The sequence below is a fragment of the Sphaerodactylus townsendi genome, linkage group LG13 (genome assembly GCF_021028975.2).
Source record: "Sphaerodactylus townsendi isolate TG3544 linkage group LG13, MPM_Stown_v2.3, whole genome shotgun sequence".
NCBI classification, from domain to species: domain Eukaryota; kingdom Metazoa; phylum Chordata; class Lepidosauria; order Squamata; family Sphaerodactylidae; genus Sphaerodactylus; species Sphaerodactylus townsendi.
In genome coordinates this window covers 31812226-31831903 of record NC_059437.1, presented here as the reverse complement: position 1 = coordinate 31831903, position 19678 = coordinate 31812226, and the positions used below count along the sequence as shown (strand labels likewise).

Here is a 19678-nt window from a genome sequence, read left to right as displayed (position 1 = left end):
ACCCTGGGTATACATAGCTCTACTTTTCTTATCAATTCAAGGCACATATGTCTTGTACGAAACAAATATCAAGAGTTATAAGTAATGCACTTACATCTCCTCCTTAGATTTCACTGTGAATTTGGACAACACAAGCCGAATCAAACATCTGTAAGCAAAAGAAACTACACAAATAATACTGTTATTCAAAGTACCAGCCTTTTTTTTCAAGATTCCCCCCTGGTTTTTCCCTTGTACATTATCACTCCCTTTCTTCACCATTTCAGTGCGTGAGTACTCTTCTAGTAGTATACATCATCTGCAAAATTCTAGCTACCATGAAGGGCAGGTGCATGTAAATTCAAAAGAATCAAGGATAACTTTAAAAAAACAGATCATAATGTATTGTTTCTTTTTAAAATTTTGTTTATTCCCGCCCTTTCCCAACCAAGTTGGGCTCAGGGCAGCTTCCAACGACAATACATACAATATAAAATATATACCATAAGTTAAAAACACAATTTAAAATTGTAATACCCATCTGGAGTTCAAACCATGAAACTCTGGCATCACAAGCAGTTACGGGTACTATGAGCCAAGTTAGATGGTAACATACGACTAACCCATTCAGCCAATTCTATTTGTTGCTAAAAGAAACATGAAATTAGTCATTTCAGCAAGAAATGTAAATATAATTTTGCCTCATTTGTTAACTTTTTTATTTAATTGATTAATTTCATTCATGTAATCATAAATTGTAACTCACTTTAAAGCAGTAAGTGCTTGCTGGGAGTCTTGCAAGATATGAGATAAATACTCCAAGGCTTTGACCGCCACAGACTGTTGATCATTCTGAGAAGGAAACAAAAAATATAGTTAGTACTAAATATAAAGTTCAAGTAGCCTCTTTATCATTGGAATAATACCTTAAGTATAATATGAATCTCAAATTGCATAATTCTACCTCTGTAATGTGAAGTCCAGCAATGATATGACCCACTGTCAGAATGCAAAAACCACATCAGTGCGGGAAAATTATTCAAAATGTAAATCACAAATGAAAAACACTATTTATGAATGCTTTTTTTAACCTAAAGAGGAACATAGAAGGTCCTAAAAACATTAAAGTATGCTCTAATTTAACCAAAATTGGATCCGAAAAGAGTATCCAGAACTGGTTGTTGTGGGTTTTCTGGCTGTGTGGCCATGGTCTGGAAATGTTTGCTCCACATTTATGGTTGGCATCTTCAGAGATATGTCACAGCAAGGCATCTTGGTGAGAAACACATTTTGCTATGATGCACCTCTAAAGATGCCAGTCATAGATGGGGGTAAAACATCAGGAGCAAAAACTACCAGACCACGGCCACACAGCCCTGTGGCCCTGAAAACCCACTACAGCCAGTTGATTCTGGCTGCAAAAATCTTTGACAATGCAATAACTATAACTACTTAATTAATCTGTGTTTGTGTTGTTGAAAGCTTTTAAGGGCCGAATGAACTGAAATTTGTGGGTTTTCCAGACTGCATGGCTGTGTTCTGGTAGTTTTAACTCCCAATGTTTCGGTCACATCTATGGCTAGCATCTTCAGAAGCTTATCATAGTAAGATACGCCACAGAAAGAAATACATCTTGCCATGACGCACCTCTGAAGATGCCAGCCATAGATGCAGACAAAATATTAGGAGTTAAAACTACCAGACCACAGCCAAACAGCCCGGAAAACCCACAAAAGTCAATCTCTGTTTGTTTACCATAAAGTGTATAAATACATTGAAATGACTTTAGAATACAGACAGGCATAGGCTAAGGCAAATGTCCTTAAGCAGCTACAGTGTACCAGCTCATATCTCTTTCCATGAGATATGTAAGAGATGCCCTCAATTATAATAGTACCTCATATTATTCTGACAACAGTGCACAAAGGAAGAATTGCTAAAGAAATGCACAAGAAATGCTAATGAGATTTTACATGACGATAAAATTTTGTTAAGAAAAGGTACAAAATTATTCCAGTCTAAATTCACTAATTTCAATTGGCTTATACTGGAGTAACTCTGCACAGGATTGAACTGTTAAGATTGCAATCATTATGTATATTTTTTGTTTGCACGTGCATACTATAACTTTTTCCTAAGCAAACTAATACAAAGACCCCTGTTAAGAATCCTTGATGCTATCAGGTCAGTCAACTTGTTTAATAAAGAACTACTTGGCATCAAAAAACAACAGCCATCAACTGACAGTCTGAATTAGTAGTAAACTGCAGTACTACTGCCAAAGCTCAGCTCATGACCCGAGTTAAAACCTGACAGGTTTCAGATAGCTGGCTCAAAGTTGGCTCAGCCTTCCACTGCTTCAAAGTCAGCAAAATTAGTAATCAGCTTACTGGGGTAAAGTATATAGATGATAGGTGAAAGCGATGGCACACCATTAGAAAAAATAATCTGCCTAGTAAACATTGTGATGTGATGTCACCCCATCAGTCAGTAATGATGTAGTGTAATGATGTAGTGTAATGATGAAGCAGCCAAAGTGTATACTCTGGAGTAACCTGGGCTAACAGCTACCTGCTACTGTGATGAGTCAGACCACGGCAAATTTAGAGAGAAATATGTTGAAGATACCCCAAATTTGAAAATAAGCCATTTCGTTGACCCGTTTTGGTACCTCCAAGGCAATCTGGGCTGCTAAGCTTAGAAGGTTGGTAGCCATGGTGCCATCTGTTAATTGTGTATCCAGTTGTGCAGCTGACTTTCCCATCACCACAATGGCATCAAAAGCTAAGACAAGAGAAGAGCAAGTTAACAACAACAACAACAACAACAACAACAGTCTGCTGCTGTGCATGTAACATGAATTACATAAAGCTTCCTTCCTTACACTAAATCAGACTACTAGCCAGGGTCTGAATGACCCTGGCTCTCCACAATCCCAGACAAAGTTTTTTTCCCAGCACCCAAGATCCTTAAATGAATTATTTACTTAACTTATCTGCTTTTCTTGTTGAGATTACAGTTTTTAAAAATGCAATGAAGATTGTATAATACAATGAATGCTGCAATAAAACTGGATTACACAATTTAACAATGAAAAAGAAACAATGTATCACATAAACCTCAAAGCTGTTATACACAAAGCGATGCTCTGCTACTGAGCTACAGTCCCCGTTCTCGTTTCTGAAACTTTCAGATGATTTTCTTGAGGCCTATGGATACCATTTCCTGTGCAAATAATTTTTTCTTTACAACCAATATCTCAGTGTGGAAGGAATCTTCAAAGCTTGGGTGGCCGATATGGTCAGTGATACTCTAAACCCCTAATCTGATCTCTTCAAAGATCGGCTACTCGCTTGACTAGAGTAGGCATCATGCAATACCTAAGTCATAGTAAGATATTTTACATTTAGCACATGTGGTATAACAAATCAATATCAAAGGGAGCAATCTTAAGCAGATTTATTCAGAAATAAGTCCTTTGTAAGTGCAGAGGTCTTAAGACTGCAGCCAAAATCATTTACAGTGAGATCCTTGACACAGTAATCTTTGACACAGTAAAACATCTTATTATATATTCTATTCTATTTTACATATATCATTTCCCTCATTACTAGGAGTGTAATTTTGCTTGGTAGGATTTTGGCTCAATGTGTTTCATTACTGCTGAATTGTGCATTTTGCTACTGGTGTTTCTGGTCGTTGACCGTAAGGAAATTGATTTGGATTTGGATTTGGCTCAATGTGGGTTAGTTTGTTCAGTTCAGACTCTCATTTTGTGCAAAAACAAAAACTGCCACTTTTTCCACTCAAACTGCTGTTATTTCCTTTCCTGGATTTTTGGCATTAATTATATAGGGGAAGAAATTAACTAAAAGAGGCTCTGGTGAAAACGTTGCTATTTAAATGCTATGTAAATGTTACTTGATTTCTATAGTGTGATGTGGAGCCAAACTATATACAAAATAGAGGACTTGTAAGTAAGCTCTCCCATGTTGGATCATTTCTTAAACTGCAGCCACAGGGGACCCCCAGTTTAGATCAGGGCTGTGGTGTGAAGAGGGGATGTTCAACTCTCCTCCCCACATTACTGCTATTTTCTTCAAGGGAAACGCCTAATGGTTCTCACATGGTTTGGAATGGTTATGTTCGCTAGGAAAGACAGAGAGGAGAAATGCATTGTTCTCAGAAACACTCTCTAATCAAAACTAGTTTAGAGACAGGAAGTGCAACAGCCCCATACTTGAATGACTTGTGAATGCCCATATGGTGCATGTAATAACAAAAAATATACCACACCAATTCAAAATATACTTTCAAATAGCAGTGATGTAACTGAAAACTACCCATGTTATGCATTTACTGATCACAGTCATTAAGCATGTGTATAATGACAATAATAACTACAATCAGGCAAGAGAGATTAACTGTGCTTAAAGTACGGTGCTGATATAGTGAACTCTGCTATGATCATAGGTCTGTATCACTTCTCCAACTTAAGTGTAGAGAGAACTCCCTGCTTTCTGAGATAAGCATATCATTCTCCTAGTGATCGTAAAACCCACCAGCCGGAGGCATTTCCTTCTGCGTGATGAAGGATTCTGCTTAACTTGAAAATATGCATACCCTTTTAACAATAGAAATCAGTCCTATAAAATATCACATCTTTGTTGACAAAAGAGATTGCTAAATAGAAAATCAATGTTTGGAAGAGCAAAAACTGCTTATTATATCTGCTTCAATTATCCTCTTCATCATGTTATTTTGTACAAGTACAGGGAGAGACTCAAACAGTAGAAGAAAAGTTATTAACCCTTTCTCCTTGTTCATTTCTCTGCTAAAAACTACCACATTCCAATTACTTTCAGTTCCACAGGAAAATCTTATGCATATCCATACACTGTTCACAGTATGGCCAAACACAGCTATGGGGAGGGGGCGGGGAGATGAAGTGGAGGAGGGATGAAATAGCCTATCTCCCTCAACATGGATCTCCTAAAATTATAGTTCCACAAGCTCCATTCAGTTTTAAAAAGTGATAAAAAGGATCACAGCACAGTAATGGTTCTGCACCAGGTTTAAGGACATACAGAAAACAAGGTTGTACTCAAGGACGTAGGTAAGGGGGGGGGGGTTCCCGGGTTCAACCCCCCCCATTACATGTTCGAAGTTCCACCCCGTTTGTGGTTTTTTTGTATTTGTTAGTGTTTTTTCAGTTTTTGGCCTTCAGGGGCGCAGTTTTTAGGCTAGCACCACCACAATTTCAGGGATTTGTTGGGAGACTCTCCTGATGATACTACCCAGGTTTGGTGAGGTTTGGTTCAGGGGGTCCAAAGTTATGTACTCCCAAAGGGGGTACCCCCATCCTCCATGGTTTCCAATGGGAGCTAGTAGAAGATGGGGGCTACACCTTTGAGGGTCCATAACTTTGGACCCCCTAAACCAAACTTCACCAAACCTCAGATTTTGCATCAGGCTCCATTTTCCCTAGCTATGCCTCTGCCTGGAGGGGAGAAGGAACTGCTGGCTGCTGGCTGGGAGCCCAGTCGGGGGGCGGGGCAGGGGAGTCTGCCATCCCTGGCCTTGGAGAGCTGCTTTTATAAGCACTGAGACCGGGGACAGGGCTTGGAGAGGTATGGCCCCGCCCTCGAACCCACCCCATAAAAATCTACACCTACGTCACTGGTTGTACTTACCTGTCACTTTTAGATTTTAAAGCTTTCTGGAAGAGTTGAAACACTAGGAGTGCTCTCTCTCCCCTTAGTTCCTCTCTCCTGCACCCTGGTGGGAACTACACTTCCCAGGAGACCTTGCTCTTGGAAAGTGAAGTTCCCACCAGGCTGCAGGAGAGAGGAACTAAGGGGCAGGAGACAGGAACTAAGGTATGGGGGGGCAGGGCACCACGAGGGGAGTCGTGGGGTTGGGGCTGTGCGCCATTTTGCCCTGGGTGCCATTTTGCCCCCCTACACCTCTGGTTGACAGCAATTGTGCCATATGCTTCTAAGAGCTGACAGTCGGAGGCATCACTAGAAATAGGTAAACGGGTAAGCAGGCTGTTGATTCCATCAGCTCCACTGGGGCAAGTGCATGGGAGGATATGGATACCACGGACCCTGGGGCTGTCACCATGATAAAAGCATGCTAGGCAGGTACATTCTGGGACTGCTGTACTGACTATGCAGGAGGCGAGGACACTTCAAAGACCTCATCTTCATAGAAATGAGGTGACTCATGGTCTCAGTGTTGCAGACTGTGCATAGGGAAACTGCTTGGCTGCAATTCTTGACAATGGGCCTTTCCCCACTTACCTTAAGCCCCGCGCTACTTGAGGAGAGTAGCGCAGGGTCCCCCGGCACTCCCCACGAGAGGGGTGGCGACAGCGCAGCCGCCCTGTCGCCACCGCTGCCACACCCCCTCAGCGCAAGGCATCCCTGGCACTCTTGCAAAGGGCGCCTTTTGATGACCCCACGCAGAGCGCGGGGTCGTGGGGACACCCGGGCGTGCGCCAGGGATGCCGTGCGCTGGGAATTGCGCGCAGCAACGGCGGCCGAGGGAAAAGTGGGGAAAGGCCCAATGATGCTCAGCACCAAAAAGATCATGAGTCCTGATGTCAAGGAAATTGAGATTTTTCAATGCTGCGGTGACAGATGGTGCTGGAGAAAAACTGGAACAATGTATTTCATTTTTCTTTTCATTTTTTCAAATAAAGTCTCCAATGCCACCTTGGATTTGATGTTTGATAGGCTTTCTGCTGCAGTACAGCCTTAAATATGGCAGTCCTTTCATGCTGGGCCTTAGGGATGAATTTAGGGATGAACAAGTGGCAAGAATTATAAGCTGTGGCATTGTGTTCTTCCCCCAGACAGAGCAGATACAGCCATTTTTGTCTGGTGTTCTTTACTATCCTGAGGTGAAGAAAGCTTCAGAACATATCCTTTCTCCGCAGCAGTGAAGACTGAACTGAGGGAGGAGTACTCTCCCTGCCTCCGTCCCATGACCATTTGGGCAGAGAAACATGAGACAGAAGGGAGAGGGAGAGCTCCTAGTGCTTTGAACCTTCCAGAAAGCTTTAGAATCCTCATCTCTGCAGGTGGCCTGCCCCTGCACAGTCCCACGTGGAACTGCACACAAGCCACGAAGATGAATCAATGTGCTGTTGTCTTTTTACCTTCTGATTCTGGCAACTAGTTTAGAGATAACAAAATCAGATCAAAAAAATGCAAACCACAGTTGGCTTTTACCTTTCTGTGACTTCTTCTCTAAGACTGCTAGTTTATACACATAGAACTGAGTGAAAATGCTGTTTGGGTCACACCTCTCTGCCTCCATCACTGACTCATGAGCCTACAGAATGAGAAAATTAGCACAATAAATGAGAAAATTAACACAATAATTCATCAGAAAATGGCAGTTACACACAGAGCAAAAATACACTGATATATTTGCTTCATTCAATGATTACCCACATTACACTGATACACCATCATCCAAACCTTGTAAGTTGTTTTATCTCTAACATCAGGATGTTTTCATCAGCAAATGTGTCACAAAATTACGCCACCATTTTCTTAGACAAGCATAGCAGAACTGGCTCCATTATTTGCTTGGATATAAAGTTACTTGAGGTGTTGAGTGACAAGGTTGATCAGTAAATCTACCTACCAATGCAAGATTATATTCCAGCACAAACCCTATTTTTGAATAATTAATATTGCAGCTTACCATCCACACACAATAAGGGAAGGTGTGGTATTCACTGATGAATCCCCTCACTCTAAAACAGGGGTCTGCAACCTGCGGCTCTCCAGATGTTCATGGACTACAATTCCCATCAGCCCTGCCACTTGGCCATGCTGGCAGGGGTTGATAGGAATTGTAGTCTATGAACATCTGGAGAGCCACAGGTTGCAGACCCCTGCTCTAAAACATCACTTGGTTCTCCTGCTACTGGTGCAACACAACTTTAATGTTAAATTAGTAAAGAGAAAATATTAAAAGAAAACTTCTTTCCAAAAACAACCTAAAAAGAAGCAAATTCACAAAATATCCTCACAAATTCCAACGTATATAACAAAGATGCTTGAAGTTGAATAGAAGAATTTCAGTCAAAATACCTTTTCAAGCTGTTCCAGGTGAAGGTAGCAAGCAGCCATATTCCTCTGCAGCTTTGCTAAGTTCTGATCTATCTGTCTGGAGGAATAGAAACTGAGGGAGTACTTGTACCATGAAAGAGCATCAGAGTACCTTTTCACCTACAAAATAAACAGCATATCTTACCTTATTGAATTTTGAATAATTCAAACTCTTTATATGTTATGAATAAGTACGGAGTCAGGAAAAGAAGCAACTTCCTTTCCGGCCCAAATGAAAAATCCCACAGTAGTTTCTCATCTATATTAACTCAAACATTTGCTTTGGGTTTTTAACTGTAAGTGAAGATATCAGATATAACCATATTCTAGAAGGAAGTTAAGTCCTCAGAAATCACAGGAACTCTCAAAGAGCATTGTGAGCCAGAGTGGCTGAAGACTTGCAAATACTAGGTGCTTTGAAATCATCTCCATAAATGAGGAAAATAGTAAAGGGTGATTGGTAGAAATACCAGGGAAGTAACCATGATATCTGCTACAGGAAAACAAGAGTCAACTTAAAAAACTCTATCGACTGTGTTTCATTCCAGCATGAGCTTTCATAGGCTAGAGCACTGTTTGTCAGAAGCAAAACTGAAGGATACATTGCATATTCAGAAAACAGAGTTGCCAGGTCACAACTTGAAGATGTTTCCTTGACACTTTGAAACATGTTGATGTTTCTAGTAGTATCATGGCAATCCTTTCTGAATGTGTTATACTCTTCTATGGGAAACTACAGACAGCCCTTGACAAACACTGATGTATGGATATGAGAATAATGAAAGGAGAGAGAATGAAGAGATTGGGCTGTTTTATATTTGACTGAATGTCAGTCTAGCACCATGTCTCCTAAACCTATCTCTGTACCCTCAATCAGTAGAAAGCTTGGGAAGGCTTAAACTTATATCAATAGTAACATCCCTACAGGACCCCAAACCTCATAGTTCCTGGCAGCTCTGTCCCATAGAACATGGTGCAAATGGTTCAATATTCCAGGGGGCAGCTGTTTTCCTGTACTGTGACCTGAGGATATAAAATTCAACATTTTATCCATTTTTAAATATGAAATTACTATTTTGAGACAAATAGACAAGCCCACAAGTAGAATCTCCATTAGGACCAATGCCTCGAACTAAGTACATACTATCACAAACCCTCAAGCTATAGAATTAAAGCTAAAATTTCCACTTATGCATTTCTAGAGCTGGTCTCCACAAATATTATCATTACTTGATCTGAAAGCTGTAATATCCCGCTAAATTCATGAAAATTTACTTCCAAATGAGGATGTTTCAGTTTATAGAGTTAGTCGACATGTCCTAAGGAGAGTGACCCCATCATAAGGTCATTGTGCTGACAAACGAGTGCAATTGTGACCATAAAATTCAGACAGATGTGGACTGCAACGTATACACACCATCTTTAGTCAGAATGAGCCATTCCCCATATTAAAATTTTATTTCTGTGACTGCCAGACAGCATCTAGAGAAAATGGCACCAACCCGCAATGAGGTCTTCTATCATTTTCTTGGCAAGAGGTTCCTTCATTCTCTGTAACAGGAGCTGAATGTGAAGGAGAATGACTTTGCCAACATCTGGGGATGCTTCAAACAGCTGAGTGACTGACTTCAGAAAATCAAAACCAATGGCCTCCCTATGTACATAAAGACCACAATAAAAGAAGCTGGACATAAATGTTGACTTCAAAAGGAACATGAACTGAGCACAGCTTACGTTCTCAGTGACAAAGAATCTACCTACTCAGAAAGAACTCCAGTCCCTTCTGATATGATATCAAGAGCTTCACAATACCCAAATCTTCATGGAAGTAGTTCCCTTTAAATTACCAGCAAAACCCTAACCAAAGTTCAAACACTTCTGAAAGATCTCTCTATCATTTTGAATAAACAAAACCACAAATCTCTGTCCATCTTCCCAAATTTTATTCTTCGTATCTAGGTGTTTAGCATTAAACAATTACTTATTATTTAATTATTACTCCTTATTACCCCCATTTAGCCTAAACTCTAGTACCTGTTGTCTTATAGACTGGTTTCTACCCCCTAACATGTCCCACAACTTCATTCTTTGCCCAGTGTCTCCTCCACCGATCAGGAAGATCATCACTGTTCACAACAGGAGACAAGTGGGGATCACTGAAAGGCAGGAGAAGCCCCATCAGTATGGATAGTCTTTGTCCTCCTTGGCTATTCTTGCTAGAGAGAATCTGCCATCTGAGATCTCTGTACCTCTCATGCTCCAGAAGAAGCTTTGCTGTGTCCAGAAAGATATCCAGAGAAAATTTATGGTGCAGAAATTCAGTAACAGCTAGACAGGAGGAACCAGCAAAGTTAATTGAGTCACTGGGGTAAAAAAAAGATAAATTCCAAATATTTTTCCATGCACAAAAATATACAATGAACAATTAATATTTGATTTCCATGAAACAAAGCAAGAAACATCATGGTGATAAAGCTAGGCTGAGCTGGTTCAGAGGGATGGACAGAAATGTCTCTCAGTGTCAGCAAAGGCTTTGCTGTCAATTTCCCTTGAGTTTGTGCAGTCTTCCAGTCAGTCAGCCCCTCCATTTCTTTGTAAGGAGGATTAATTGCAAAATAGTGCAAGGGCAGCTGTGCGAGTCTTTCACTTTGAGCCAAGAGAAATCCCTCCCTTCTTTCATCCCATTAATGCTTGGGAACATTCAGCTTCATAAAATTCACCTTCAGTATCATCTCAAAGTCCACCTCAGTCCATCAAGAAGCATCAGCCTTGCTCATATGGAATCTGAGACTAGTTCAAATCAAATATGGTACCTGAACCAACATCTTCATCTGATGCACAACCTTTCAGAAGGATTTTAATTTTCAAGAAAAACCCGGCTGGATGTAAATTCTCCTGTAAATCAAGAAATCAAGACATTATTTTGACAGCCTAACTATTTTTGTTGGATTCGGGTTATTTTTAACTGGCTGCTGTCATAGCTCAACCTATTCATAAATCTGAAGGAATGTCAGCAACCTGTCACCAGTGCCTACCATAATATGAATCCCAAAATGTCTTATAATTGTAATTTAAACATTCATAGCAAAGTCCTAAATGAGACAGTTACCCAAGGTTTGCATCCCTTCAATAAATAAATATGCCTGGGGTCACTAATGAGAGAAAGATGAAGGGATACAGGAGGACCATAAATCCAAACTGATATTTATACCCTGTCTTTCTCTTATGACTCAAGGCAGCTTACAATTCCAAAATGAAAGCATACAAAACGCAGTAAAAGCTGATAAAACCTCTTGCCCATGAAAATTATTTTAGCTTAAATCCCACTAAATAAAACAGCTATACAGCTCTTCCTAAAATCTTCCAATGACAGGCATCTATCACACCTCCTCAATCAGTCCATTCCACAAAATGGGAGCCACTCTAGAAAAGAAATGCCAAGGAGGCAACCTTAAGTGGGGGTGGGGCGAGAGAAGGCATAACTAAAATGCAGCAACCAAAAGCCAATAGTGGGCATATAGGAACACAGGGAAATATATGTAGGTCAAATCCATGAGGGCCTTGACCAGTACCTTGAATTTAACTTGGAAAGAAACTGACAGTCAATGTAGCTGTTTTAAAATAGGCAAGCTGTATTACCATTAGTTAGCCATTTACAGCCAGCCTAGTATAGTGGTTAAGAGCAGTGGATTCTTGCTATTATTTATTGCTATTATTTATTGATTTGATTTGATTTCCACCCTGCCCTTTCTGACTGAAGGCAGGCTCAGGACAGTTAACAAGAGATAAAATATACAATTAAAACTACTGACCCAGCTCTGGACTCTGCTTGGTAAGGGCCTGTTTATGACACTAATGGGTATCGTATCAAGACCTTTTGTTCCCAGTCTTAAAGAACTGAAGTCAGCCATTGAAGAACTGTCCCATGTATAACTACATCTGCCAGATTGTGGGTCAACAGGTAGTGGTCAAGAGTAGTGGACTCTAATCTGGAGAACAGGGTTTGAATCCCCACTCTTCCACATGAAACCTGCTAGGTGACCTTGGGCTAGTTCTCTCCAAACTCTCTCAGCCCCACCTACTTCACAAGGTGTCTGTTGTAGGGAGAGGAAGAGAAGAAGTTTGTAAGCCGCTTTGAGACTCCTTACAGTCAAGAAAAGTGGAATATAAATCCAAACTCTTCTTCTCTTCTTCTGTGGATTTGTGCTTTCTTGGGTAACAAATGCCAACTGTGCTCTCTATAATATTCTTGTCTTCTGAAAGATGCCGAAGCCTGCATGTCAGAATTTAAATTACACATAAAGTTGATACTTTCTCTGTTTGAAATTTAGCAGGGAGGATGCCTTGATGACACACCCCCTGAATATTTCTTCACAATTGAATGGAAAGTTGCATCTAAACCGTATGTATTTCTCACTGAAACCACTGGAAAACAATATTTAAAAAATGTAATGCAATAATAAATGTTATACAATGAAAATGAATGTTTTTAAACAAAAATGGCACACTTATCTAACAACATTTTTTAAAATCCAGCATTACAGTTTTCAAGTTACACAGTACTCTACCTTGGCTAAATATTAATTTTTAAAGGCTTTTGAGTGAGATAAAGATGTTAAGACTGTATCTGCGGCCTGAGCCTTTAGATAACAATGGAACAAAATTCTTTCAGAATGACATGCCTAATGATTTAAGTCAATCACTGACAAAGGCTTTGGAAGAGATGCTGTTCTCAATTTAACTCCACTAACTGCAACAGCCTTAGCAGGAATTCATCTAGCCTATTTAATTACAGCAAAAAGAAATAGTTAAATTATGCCCTGCAAAAAGTTATAAATTACATCACCTCATTAGCCATGGTGATAGCCCTGATAGCTTTGTCTTGATACTCTTTATAGTCCCATTCCAAATATACAGTTGCTAGTAACCGCAGCACTTTAGCCTACAAATTAAAAGACATTAATATTTAAAGTTAAAAGGCTTATATGAATGGACCAAGGTTCTTACTCTGGAGGGAAAGGGAATCCTCAGTAAAGTTAGAAAGGATTTACAACACCTCCTTCCCTTACCTGCATTTCCTGTCCAGGTGAATAGTTCTTATTCATCTTTCCAATTTCATAGCTCTGGCTGCAAGAGGGGAAACCAGCAGAAGACTGGCTGATCAGTCATAGGCCAGAGGACAAGAGCCAGTTACGTAAGGTAGGCCTAACTAGCCTCAAGTTGTATTCATAAAGGATATCATGCTGCATAGGAATAACTGTATCAGGTGAATTTGCTGTGACAGTTGTTTACATGCAGCATCCCATAACAAACAAATTATGCCATGGATAAGCCATGTGAAGACTGTGAAGGGAATGAGGTTTAATTTAATAATTACTCAGAGAAGCACTGACCACTCATTCTCTCCTCCCTGATCATGACTGTATGAGCCCCACTCTGCCATTTGTACCATCCCAGAAGCCCCCCACAATGTTCCCACATGAACTGATATTCTAGGGCACATCAGTTAATGTGTAAACACCCACATTTGAAACCGGAAGTTGGCTTTCTACTTATTAATGAGTACGCATCCCAGCCTGCCTTTTCAACAGGCAAGATGGAGCTTCTATTAGAAGATTTGCTTCCAGGTAAGTGACTAATGCTGCTTAAGCATGCAGCACAGGAACATTTTGGAATAAGATAAGATAATCTGCCCCTCCTTGTCTCAGAAAGAAATATGTGATGAACTATTTGCATAAATATAGCTTACTACACTTGGCAAGGCAAGGGGAACAGGAGCACTTGAGCCAGCCATGCTATGGGCCTGATCCATCCCAGGACTTTAAAATCACTCTAAAATGGCAGTGATTCCCATAGCAAACACTAGCGTGCCATCATGTCTAGTTTGGCCCTCAGCACTGTATGCATATATATATAATAAAATCATAACATCTTTAAGCAGTTTTAGGAGATAGTGATTCAGAATGAGAAAGTAGCAGCCAGGGAAACGTCCACTAAACATTTCCTCTTGTTGCTTCTTTGCTCCATTAATACTCATTGTAGTTGTTTCCCCCATTCCAAATTCACACTAGTCCTTAAAGCAAGAGAAAACCTTAAGCCACTAGATGGTGCTATATCACTCAGTTCAGACCAGTGCATGTTTTTGCTCTCAGTATCTTGCATATCTGACAGAATTGTGCATTCTCTCTACAATTGCTTTTTCCCAGGACATTACCTGAGCCAAAAGGAGCTCTGCTCATGTTTCTTCAGTTCATAAAATTCCACACCAAAGTTATAGCACAGAAGAGAAAGATAACAGCTCTACAATAAAAAAATAATAATTTCTATTTTGCTATATTAAAAACATTAGGAACAGATACAGAAAGGTAGTACTACCCATAATTTTCACTGCAAAGGAACAGTGCAAAGTGCACTTCAGTTCACCATTAACAGGGCAATCTCTCAGTCAGTAACCTCTTTTGGCAGCCTCATGAGGATGTCTTTGCAGCGCTGCACACACATGACTGCTTTCTGAAAATCTCCTTCAGTCACTGCCTAAGAAAACAGAAAATGCCAGTGAGCTCCTATTTGGCCACACAGGGCACTTTCACATTGCCACTGATAAATTCCAGGAAACTAGCTTTGGGTTAAAAGGAGGTAAAAAATGAGAGCCTTTTCCACAGGGCAATGTTTTCCTAGGGAAGCCCTTAATGCTGCTGCAGCAGCTGATGCAGAACAGTGGAAACAAGCCTTCCAAATGACAGCTTTCCCCACATTCCTATGTCCCAGCCCCCATCATGCCAGCCATTCTCTGCACACACCACACGGGGAGCTTTTTTGGGAGACTTTTTTAAAAATTGGTAACACACATACTGATATACCAATACACTGAAATGCCAATTGCTGTTCCATAAAAAACCCTCTTAAAAAGCACCTTGGTGGCATGGGGCTGCCATGGTGACTGGGACAGAGGAAACTGTATTTATTTACAAAATTTGTTTGCTACCTTTCTGCCCTTACAAAGGCCACCAAGGCTGCTAACAATTTAAAACATACATAATAAAACCACATTTTAAATCCACCAAAATCAACCCCCCAAACTTTTAGAACAATTGAAAACAGAGTTAAAACATTCAAAACACATAAACACAACCAAAAAATTAGTTACATGGGAGGGATCAATATGGGAATACTGAAAGAAACAAAAAGGTGTTTACCCACTGGCAGAAGACAGCAACAGAAGGGAACAGATTAATCTCCCCGGCCAATCTCAGAAGGCAGAGGCGCCTTAAGCAGGGCCTCCATTATTGTAGTGGAGGTTCAAAAGAGAGTAGGCAATCCTTTAGGTATGTTGATCCCAAACCCCATTGGGCTTTGAAGGTCAACACGCAACACCAGAACCTTGAATTGTGCCCAAAAGCAAATCAGCAGCCAGTGTCAATGGCCAAGATTGGACTAATATGGTCCCTATGACCCACTCCAGTCAACATCCTCAATGCAGCATTCTGTTCCAGTTGAAGTTTCATTACACTTTACAAGAGCAGCCGCACGTACGTAAAGCACTTTACAGGAATCCAATCCAGTTGTAAACAGGACATACACGACAGCAGCCAGATCTTTTCTGCCCATGGAAGGCTGCAGCCAGCGAACAAATCAAAACTGGTAGAAGGCACTCCCAGCCACAGATGCCATCAGATTATCTAGCAGTAGGCCTGAGTGCTGTGTGTGCAGGATGGATTGCTGTGTAGGTTGGGAAAATTCAGGCTTTCCTGCCCTCACAGTTACCAGCCCAGTTTTGCTGTGGACTTTGCTAAAACAACAGAGCAATGCAGGCTTGAGAAAAAGGGTGGAAAAGTTGAGGAAAACTTGGACAATGCACAGGAACATCAAGATATCGTGTGGAGGGAAGCAGGGGTAAAATGCTTTCTAACAGCATTGAACTGGGGCAAATCCCACAGCCAAATTCAGTGAATGAAAAGTGTTGCAATGTTGTGAACTAGCAAATGCATAATGACAGAAAATCAGTGGTGCACTGTATATTATTATACTACATACTAACATACTATTAACATACAGATTCAGCCTGATAAGAGAGAACTTTGAATACATCCTTTTCGACATCAGCTTTGTGTGTAAGGATATCTGCTTCACTCCTGCTTTTCTTTGTTAACTGGGCATAAAGCTTCTCCAGATTCTACAAAACAAGGAATATGTTATTCTAACAAACAGCAGTATCACTCACATTATTTACTGGAATTCCTACTTTCAACAAGACTTTACACTTACATTCATGGCAATTTCCAGAAATTCATTAGCTAGAGTAGGTTTTCCTGCATCCACCCACCCTTTTCCTGTCTTCATGACCATCTGGAACATAAAAGAAATATGTGGGGTTAAAAATAACATGGACATTGGTGCAGTGAAATCCTACTAAATAGTAAATACAAACAACAGAATAGCAAAGTCAAGCGGTCTTTACAACAACTGGTCTGAATCATAATCTAAGATTGCAAACTATACATTTTAGAACAGCTCTAAATATCTGAATTGAAACAAATTCCATATAACCTGACAAATTATTCCAGATTGGGGTTCCCATTGGGTACTGTAGGCATCAGGGCACTTGCCAACACTTTTCCTAGTGACTGCCAAGTGTTTTTGAGAGGGAGTGGGGCTTTTGCTCCACAGTTCTTTACTGCATGACTGAATGTAAATTGTGTGAATACAAAAACTATATACATTTTTTGCTGAATCCTAGAATTATTTGATATCACTTCCAGGTTCACCTAGAATTTTTGCATTATTTCCCTTCCCCTAACTGAGCAGGTGTTGAGAGAGATCAGCTGGATGTCTCCCACATAGCAAAAGACCCAAAAACCCTAAGTGGCACCATTTTGTAATTGGCTCACTTCCTGTGGCAGCCATTTTGTAGTTGTGTCTTTGTCAGAATTCCTAAGGTAACGGCAAGCTCGAAAAGGTTGGGAATTCCTGTTCTAGATGTTTATTATTACAGCTATTAAACCTTGGCAGCCTTTGAAGCTGAATTTGGTCAATTAGATAAATTATTTTTTCCTTGCCAGTTAAAAAGACACTTGAAATATTTTTCTCTGTGCAGAACAAAATCAAGCCGTCCTTGAATCTGCTCCTGGATAGTTGGCATGAACTGAAATCTACCACTGAAAAAAGGAAAACCATTATCGTGAGTTTAGAACTACTCAGGGCCAGAGTGAGGGGGAACTGCACCTGGGGCACGAGTGCACCCTGTGCCCCGCCATGCCCCCGCACCGGCAAGCCCCCCCCAGTGCATCGCGCACCCCCCGCCCTGTTGGCACTATGCCACTGGAACTACTACTTAGCATTTTTGAAAACAGAACCCAGCTACAAAAAGAACATGTGCACAGTGGACTTGCAATTACCAAAATCTGCCTCCGCATCATCTCTTCAGGTGGATTGCTTACTTCACAAAACATCATCAGTTTGCAAGCAATGTGGCGCACTACAAGAAGATAACATACATTAATGTTGGCTGCTTAACTCCAACTTCAGCCTAAGTGCAGATCATAAGAACAAACACCTTGGTAGTGGTATAAACACTCAGTTTTCACTATCATGAACAAGAAAGATATCAACACACTTATCTATAGCTGGCATATGCTGCTCTTATGAAACAATGCACTATTATATTCATCTTATTTGCAATGTATTTTTACTTGGCAAGATGCTAGAGTCAAGAGACTGCCTGAGATCCCTAACTTTTATAAGATTCCACCTTTCCCCTGCAGTACTGACATTACAAGAAAATTATCCTTTATATCTTTCCTCTTGATTTAGAAAAAAAAACACTGCAAAGCTTTTTGTTGAATTTGCTGTAGAGTACAGTGAAATGTTGAGCCGTTTCTGTTGGTAGGATGATGAATGATACATATGGGTTTTTAATTTTTAAGTATACTTTATAAGCTGTACTGGACCACTGACTTTTTCAAGAGGAAAGGATGTAAGGATTTTAAATAAACAAGAAACAATTACACCACAAAGAACAAGTCCTGGTTAAAAAGTATAGACATCACATCTGCTCATTTGTAGAGAGGTGTGCACATCCATGAAGACTTACACAAATGCCAAAACAAAAACAATGTGCTTTTTTGGTATGTAACATCCTTGTTTATGGTACAGAAATCAAACATACACTTGATTCTTTGCAGATCAGTGATAGTGGGGCCCACTTTCCTCATCACAGTCCAGTTCCATAAGTTGACAACACTTTCTTCGATCTACCAAAAAAGAAAAACACAGACGATCCTAAAAATTCATTTAACATTTAAATAGGAAAAGCATACCAGTAATGAGCTGTAAAAATATGCTTATTTAGTTTCAGCATCAGACAGTTTTTGAGAGGGAAAGATGTGAAGTGGGATCTTGTTAAACATCATATGGTTGCAGCTGTATTACAATATCCATGTAAGGTTTTGGAATGATGATTCCGGATGGTATAAAACCAGAATAGACTTATATGGCTCTTCCTCTGAATTGCCACTGTGGATTATTGTTGCTTTCAGTGGCACCTTAAAAATAAACAGGTTTATTTTATAGGATGCTTTCTTGAGATATAGTCCATTCCATTACAGGCACAGGGTAGTCATCGTGGTTCTGCAGCCCTGAATCATTGCCACCTTCCACTGAGGGCCCCATCAAACCCTCCTGCTGAAGCCAAGCAAGGGGCAGAACCATGGCCAGAATCTGGCTGCCTAAGCCTCAGATGGAGCAGGCAAATGCAGCAGCTGCTGGCCCTGCTTGACCGCAGGTCAGGATTATGAGTGTGAGCGGTGGGAATCTGCTCTTTTCTTTTCCTCACTTCATTTGCTATACTGACTGCTGAGCTCTTTGTGAACTGTTCTCAGTAATTCCAGCTATTAGTATAATGGGACACAGTACTACCTATGTGGGTTAATGACCACTCTTTATTATACTTATCTGGCAGATCATCTTAATCCTCATAACCATGAATACCAGTCTATGCTAGTCAGTCTTTCTCACTGAGGCTTTTTTGTGCCATTTTGATGCCTCTTATACTTAAACAGCAATCTCCCTTCCTAATTTTTACCTGGGCCTTCTGACTCTCGTTCCCACTTTCTTGAGTCACCTTTTTTACCTCACTGAATAGTTTCTCAATGACTTCTGAGACATTACATTGAGTTTCTTTTTTCATCAGTTCTTGAATAAGTTCTGAAAGGGCAAAAAATAACAAAACAACTTAAATGATAGGTAGTGCTTTATTCCAGCAGCAAAATAAACAGCACAATTCCACAGGCTAAAGGCAGTTTGTTCCCTTTTGTGAGTGAAAGAAAGCACTGCAAATATCACTGTGGGAGAAATACTACAAATTATGCTGTCACTAAGTAATCCATATTCTTACAGACACAAGAGGTCAGTGTAATTCACTGGAGACATCTCCTGCATAGTCCTTGTTGAAAAGAACTAGAAAGCACACCAAATCAGAGAGGTGGCAGACTCAGCCTTCAAAATTCAATGTGCAGGACATTTCTTTTGCCTAAGGCACGGGATCCAAACTGTTGATTACCTTTGATTTCCAT

At 40.3% G+C, this 19678-nt stretch overlaps 1 protein-coding gene across 1 annotated transcript in view; it reads right to left on the bottom strand.

Annotated features, from left to right (window-relative positions):
- Positions 1-19678, bottom strand: part of TEX11 (testis expressed 11) — a 36272-nt gene extending 16594 nt beyond the window's left edge. Inside the window, exons 1-19 of the mRNA XM_048514160.1 lie at positions 19666-19678; positions 19189-19310; positions 18274-18358; positions 17504-17583; positions 16374-16454; positions 16162-16281; positions 14562-14642; positions 14323-14408; positions 13178-13235; positions 12955-13050; positions 10922-11003; positions 10358-10436; positions 9611-9762; positions 9046-9131; positions 8091-8228; positions 7218-7320; positions 2651-2763; positions 746-831; positions 95-148 (exon numbers count right to left, since the gene is read on the bottom strand). Coding sequence (XP_048370117.1) covers positions 95-148; positions 746-831; positions 2651-2763; positions 7218-7320; positions 8091-8228; positions 9046-9131; positions 9611-9762; positions 10358-10436; positions 10922-11003; positions 12955-13050; positions 13178-13235; positions 14323-14408; positions 14562-14642; positions 16162-16281; positions 16374-16454; positions 17504-17583; positions 18274-18358; positions 19189-19310; positions 19666-19678 — 1715 coding nt within the window. The remainder of the gene's footprint in view (positions 1-94; positions 149-745; positions 832-2650; positions 2764-7217; positions 7321-8090; positions 8229-9045; positions 9132-9610; positions 9763-10357; positions 10437-10921; positions 11004-12954; positions 13051-13177; positions 13236-14322; positions 14409-14561; positions 14643-16161; positions 16282-16373; positions 16455-17503; positions 17584-18273; positions 18359-19188; positions 19311-19665) is intronic.